General features: G+C 41.2%; 1 protein-coding gene across 1 annotated transcript; it reads left to right on the forward strand.

Moving 5' to 3' along the window:
- The first annotated feature begins 971 nt into the window (after positions 1-971).
- LOC122052210 (early nodulin-93-like) lies at positions 972-4,371 on the forward strand. Its single transcript, XM_042613630.1, has 4 exons — positions 972-1,139; positions 2,854-2,915; positions 3,121-3,196; positions 4,058-4,371. The coding sequence occupies exons 1-4, from the start codon at positions 1,076-1,078 to the stop codon at positions 4,147-4,149; spliced, it is 294 nt and encodes a 97-aa protein (XP_042469564.1). The 5' UTR covers positions 972-1,075; the 3' UTR covers positions 4,150-4,371.
- The last annotated feature ends 2,204 nt before the right edge of the window (positions 4,372-6,575 follow it).

Genomic DNA, 6,575 nt, shown 5'->3' on the forward strand with positions numbered 1-6,575 from the left:
AGACGTGCATCCTCACCGATTGTTGATTCTCCGGTTCATCCATATGCGAGAGCACCGATCCAATCCGTAGGAAAATATTTCCGTGATAATTAAGTTGAGACCTTTGGTCCGTAATTTTTCTTAGAATTTGTACATGAGATCATGATTAAAATTTAATTAAAATTAATTACGATCTATCCTGAATTCACTTTTCTATTCATTTGAGTCGAGCTAGATAACGAGAGGTCGTCGATGATAAGCAGAGCACCCAGCAAGGGTGGCCCGTCCACCGTCAACGGTCAGCCGTCTGACTCAATCCAAACTATAACATGGATAAGAAGATGAATCCATAGGTGATTGCAGTAAATTTTGGTCGGATTCTGATGACGATTTAATGTACAAATTCTGGAAGGGATCAAGAGGGGACTAGAGATTATGGATAAGAGACCCGTACATCCTAATGTCCATATAAGAAGTGCACCCGGATCTACCGTTGAGTCTCCCTACGATCTTATCTAAGAGTGTCGCAAGAAAATATGAGAAATGATCCTCTGGTTCATTTTTTATGGACCAGGGATGATCCACAATCTAATTATAATTAGATCGTGACCATAATCCGATCCAATCATAATTGGTTATGATCCTCTTATGTTTATCTTCTCATCCAAGTTGTAACTTGGGTCGGGACAGATGATGGAAGCCATCCGGAAGCTACCGCAATGGGCAAGGGTAGAGCGGGCAACCTAAATAGAAATATGGATCCGTAAAGATCACAATTAATTAGGGTCAGATTACTATCACGATGGAATCGCAATTGGATTATGGGTCATCCCGGTCCACTTCCGATCTGGGAAAACACCCACTTTATTGCTTCCTTGTTCGAGAAATAATTATACCCCGTTTTCTATTGGATACAAATGTGGGACCAACAGAAGTCAAACGGCTGAAATGACTGCGTCCAATCTTTACAAGGTTAGTGGTTTTCCCCCTTTAACTGCCTTCTCGGTTTCAGTGGGCGATGGAGAAACAAATTTAGCATAAATCAAAATGAGGGTTTGCGATTTGCATCGGCGTCGGGAAAGATCTATCGAGAGCTATGAAGCCTGTGATCGCTTCACCGCAAGAGGAGAAGATCTCGACCTCTGAGAGTACCATTCAAAGTATAAATTTCAGCTTTTATTTCTGTTGGTTTTTGTTCATCCACGATCCTTAACTGTTTCGCGTGAAATCGTCGCTCGCCTGTTTATATCACTTACAAATTGTAGTTTTTGAGAAAAGTAATGTGCTATCAGATCTTAATGTTTTTACCAAATCTTCATTTTTAGTTGATTTATCCTTTAACCGTTTAGTTTGAAATTAAAATGATCGATTTTGCTGAACAAGCTTTCATCGTTGCTTAAAATTAAGTACTTGAATTAATGATTTGTTCAAACACCCGCATGTGTATGCTCATCACTGATTTTAGTACCTAGCAAATTTTTAGTATGAGCAACATTCTCTCAATGTAGGTACAGATTCTTTTATACCTGTCTAGGGGAAAAATCAATGGCTTAATTATGGCTAGATTGTTCTTTTCCAAATTAGTATTTTGTGTCGATGGCAAACAGTCTATGCAATAGCATTTGTAAACTAATAACTCCTTTAAAGTTAAGGTAAACGAGAATATGATTCTATTAAAAAATATTAGCCTTTTATGGTCCAATAAAAAGTGAAATCAAATATAAAATAAAACATTAGAATGGTTCCTATGAGGCTATCAATCAAATTAGAACATGAAGTCATTCAGGAAGTTCAACTGTGGAACATTGGAAACAAATGACAAGATATTTTTGAGCCAATTTAAACTTTGTTAATTTTGATGTTTGTTCTTAAACCAATTTTTACCATAAGGCATCAGTAGGTTATGGATTTTATTGAATTGCATGCTTCATTTTATGGGACTACATTAAGTTGTTTATTATGTTAACAAATTGTATGGATAGTGATTTCCAACCCCACTGTGGATAGGCAGACATTAGGACACTGTTACATTAGTTGCTTGTGGTGCTAACAACATAGTATAGGTGTTCTGCATAATCCTGATCTCTTTGTCTGCAATTCAGATTTATGAAATTAGTTTTTGGTGTCTTTAATTTAAATAATTGTGGGGTCTGGATATTGTGTATTGTGCTCATTATCATTTAAATTTTAATTAGTTAACAGCCATAAAGTCTGTTGCCGTCTATATGATTCAAACATTTTGCTTTTTCAGATTACCTTTTTTTTATAGCAATCTGTGCTCGCATCATTTAAGACATGAAGGCTGTCTATCTAGTTTCTGTATTTCTTATCTTTCATTTTGATGTGTTTCCCATTTTGCAAACATTTCTCTTTCTTGTTGAGTATAATTTAGAATTTTATCAATTACCCATGCTATACTGGTATAACACTAGTTTTGGACTTTCGGCACACATTGATGGAAGGCATATTGCTGTTAGTATATAAATAAATAAGACATTCTGTGCTGACAATAGGAGTTCTGTAATTACAATTTATTCTTTATTGGACTGGTACCTGTTGCTTATAGGCCATATTAATTTAAAACCTCATGAGACTTATGAAATGTTCTTTTTCTTTGATTTGAGACTTTTATTTATATAATAGATAACACTTGTTGTTCATGTAAGAGAATGCCATTACTTTAACTGGCCTTCCAGTCTCATATGATTGTCTTTTACCATTTTGCCTTTTTAAGTCTCAATGAATTCAGTTGTTGATTATTAACCACAAAACAGAAAATTACATTTTTGATCCTTATTGTAGTTTCTGTTTTCAGCCTCTCTTATATATGAATCATTGATTCTTTTTCTTAGTTTTTGTGTTTCTGCTCCACAGAAGCAGTGTCTTCTGGATTTAAGACAGCTCTATTAACAGGTGCAATTGCTGCTGTGCCTACGGTGTGTTTTCCTTCAAATACTTCACGTTATTTTCATTATATATTGAGTATGCTTGCGTCGTGTTAGCTGAGAATTAACTAAACTATTGAATCTTCACTCAATTTTCAATGTTAATGGATCTATTGCAAAAGCTCAGTATGAAAACTTGTTATTTGTAGTTTTCTATCCACTTAGAGTTTCCTAATTCTGATATTTTTTGTTGCAGTTGGTTGGTTGTCGTGTTTTTCCATGGGCTAAACATAACCTCAACCACACTGCGCAAGCACTGATCATATCAGCAGGTTTGTTCTCAAAAGGATATTGTCATTGCTGGTGCATTTCTTATTTTCGTTTCCATTTTTGAGAGGTAGATTATTCTATTTTTTAAATGTTCTATCCCTTGAAAGTAAACACTCGAGTCTGTTTGTATTACATTTTTATGTCATTGTAAATGATGTAGACAAGAGAAAATATTCTTGGATAGAAGTACCAAGACATGGCCATAATCCATAAACAACAATGAGAGATGAGTTAAGAACCTTTTAACCATGCATGCATGAGCATAATTGATGCTCAAAAGGTAAAGTTTAAGGGGTGTCTTGGTGCAACGGTATAGTTATTGCCGTGTGATCTGGAGGTCATGGGGTTCGAGTTACGGAAACGACCTTTTGCAATACAGGTAAGACTGTGTATAATAGACCTAATGTGGTTCGACCCTTCTTCGGACCCCGTATTGACGGGAGTTTCATGTACCGAATTGCCCTTTATGCATGAGCATAATTAACATATGGAGGCACCATTGGGTTTTGTACCTCACACCCATTTCACATTGATTCACACTAAGGAGGCATAAATAATGAACCCATAAAATATGCTTATTTATGGAACAGCCATATTTTGACCAATGATGATAAGAGCAATTGGGGAAGCAGGTATATATACGAGAGATGAGATGGATACATGGAGCGTGTGGAGTTGGAATGATCATTAATTTTACTTGGTTTTGCGAAATTTTCCTGATGTAGTTTAAAATCAGGGAGGTTAAGTTGGAACTTTTAGATTAGGAAGTTTTAATAAATTTTTAGAAGATAATTTTTTGCAATTGTTTCTTAATTTCCACCTAGTAACAATAACCTTAATCACTTGTGCCCTATCTCTCGCAGCATCAATTGCTGGCTTCTTCGTTACCGCTGACAAGATCGTTCTAGCAAATGCAAGAGGTAACACTATTGGCAAATATGGTAAGTCTGAATGACACAGTCCTCTCCTTTGGATCGGAGACCATGTGTTCAAGTTTCATTTACAGAATCTTTCCGGTGCTTTGTTTTCGCAAAAATGTAATGCATTCCATGCCAAGTCGTTTCGACTGTAAGCTTCAATGCCTTTTCAGTTTCCCTCTGTTGATTGTTGTGGTAAAAGAGAAGATTTGAGTGACCAAACATTTTAATAATTATCTTTGTGAGTTGTTTCCATTTTATTATCGGCAAAAATAAAAAGGAGGTTCCAAATTATGCAAATCAGTCAAAAGACATTCCTTTGTCAAAAAAAATAAAAATAAATAAAATAAAATAAAATCAAAATAAAAAAGGGCTTCTCATTTTTCGAGAATATCTTTACTTTTAGTACTGTTGTCACAACTACAAAATAGTTATTATATTTAAATTTTATCAAAATTATTTTAAATTAGCTAAAATCAATTTAAAACAGTTGTAATAGAAAGTACTTAGGTAACCATTATACAATTATAGTTAAATTTTGAATTTTAAAAATTTTAAACTCTAAATTCTAAGTATTATTATTGATCCTGTCCGAGCACTGAGTCGACGGACACTGGGAACGTGGCACGCTCCGCTGTCTCCGACTGGTGGTGTAGCTCTCCGGCGAACCTGCAAAGAAGCCGAGCCGGGAGGGGTTTTCCGGCGACGACCCTCCGACGCTCAAGTCAGGCAACGAGAGAGACAGCGTAATGTGGCTACAGTAAAGAGTTGCGCATACCTTCGTCGACGTCTGGGGGTCCTTATATAAGACCCCGGGGAAACGCGAGCACGCTTCCCGATGCGTGCACATTTTCCCAAACATACCTTAACGAACCTGTGTCAGAAAAGTATTTCTGGCGCCATTCCGCAATCGTCCAAGCATATCCCGGATGTGACGGTGGAAGCTTCCGCCGTATGATCTTGTGTACGGCCCGGCCGCCAACTCTGCTGCTTGTCGGCGGCAGGTGTCTCGAGGATGATGTTATCACCTGTCTACTTTGTCCTCTTGCGTTCCCTGTCTGTTCCAGGGCCGAGCGGGTCGGCCGCTCGACAGGCGTATTACTTCTGTCGTCGGTTGTAGGTATCGGTCCGACCGGGATAACTCCCGGCCGTATGCTCGGATGAGATTGCTCTTGCCTCCGCTGCCTGGTGCCCCAGCCGAACGGACATCCCGCTCGGCCTTAAAACCTTTTTACCTTTGAGCATTGGAAACCCGACCCCCAGTCGGGTTGTCTTCATTCAGTTCAGGGGATTCACGGCCGGTCGGCCTGCATCGCCGAAAGGTCGGCCCGCTTCGTCCGGTCGTCCAGTCTCTGGGTTTAATCTCTTGACCTTTGGCCTCCACGTGCCAATGACCTTCCGCCATGACCTTTGGCCTCCACGTGCCAATGACCTTCCGCCAACGAGGATCCCCCGTCCTTATCACCGGATCACATGTCGCCCCTTCAAGTCTAGTCGAAGGAGGCGCTAAGTCCGATTGACTGTACTGCCGATCGCCCTGAGTTATACCACCCTGCCACTCGGGGATGTTCCTCCGAACGGCCGCTCGGCCTCTCCCGAGCGCTGGCTTTGCCGCCGTGTCGTCGGTCCTCGCTGACGCCCTTCGGATCTCCTCGGACTTCGTGCAAATCTTCTCCATTAACACTAAGCATGCGCGCTGTGCGTCGTAATGACGCTCATTAAATGTGCCCATATGACATGGTGCCACGTGGCGCCTCCGCTGACGTCATCATACGGCTCGGTGATGTGTCCGATGGGACATCGGCGATTTGAAATGAACGGCTCGATTGGGGCCTCGGTTCCTGTGACCTGCATCGGACGGTCGAGGCCGATCGGGCTCGACCTTATAAAGCCTTCGCCTTCTTCCTCCGCCGCACCCTTGCCTTCGCGTGTCCCGCAGCCTTCTTCGGTGCTTCAGTGTTCCGGCGACTCCGATTCTCCCTTCTCCGACGATTCTCCGCCTTCTTCCTTCGATCCTCAACTCCTTCGTAAGGTTCTTCCTCGGTTCTTTCTTTCATCCTTGTGTTTTCTCCGCGTTCTCGGCCGTGTTTCGTCGTTTGGTTTATGTTTTGCTCCTTTCTTCGCTTACGCATTAGCTTTCCCCTTCGATTTCTGCTTCTCCATTGCTCTGGCGATGGCAAGCTCTTCTCAAGCTGCGGACCCGGCTCTCGGCCCATGGTACACCACCATGGAGTCGCGGTTCGATCGGCGCGATACCGAGAGCCTGTTTAACGCCTATGATATCCCTTCCGACTTCGAGCTAATATTACCTTCACCCTCCGCTCGGCCACACAGACCGCCGAGCGGCGCCTTTTGTCTCTTCCGCGACCAATTCGTAGCCGGTCTGTGGTTTCCCCTTCACCTCTTCATCATCGAAGTCTGCAAATTTTTTGGCATTCCGCTCGCCCAACTAGTTCCCAACACC

Source organism: Zingiber officinale, chromosome 3A (assembly GCF_018446385.1).
Source record: "Zingiber officinale cultivar Zhangliang chromosome 3A, Zo_v1.1, whole genome shotgun sequence".
Classification (NCBI taxonomy): domain Eukaryota; kingdom Viridiplantae; phylum Streptophyta; class Magnoliopsida; order Zingiberales; family Zingiberaceae; genus Zingiber; species Zingiber officinale.

Bases quoted from the DNA above. Each gene is read 5' to 3' on its own strand.
- LOC122052210 (XM_042613630.1), top strand. From the start codon at position 1,076: ATGAAGCCTGTGATCGCTTCACCGCAAGAGGAGAAGATCTCGACCTCT. The intron at 2,916-3,120 runs GTGTGTTTTCCT...TTTTTGTTGCAG, and splicing joins CAATTGCTGCTGTGCCTACG to TTGGTTGGTTGTCGTGTTTT. The intron at 3,197-4,057 runs GTTTGTTCTCAA...TATCTCTCGCAG, and splicing joins AGCACTGATCATATCAGCAG to CATCAATTGCTGGCTTCTTC.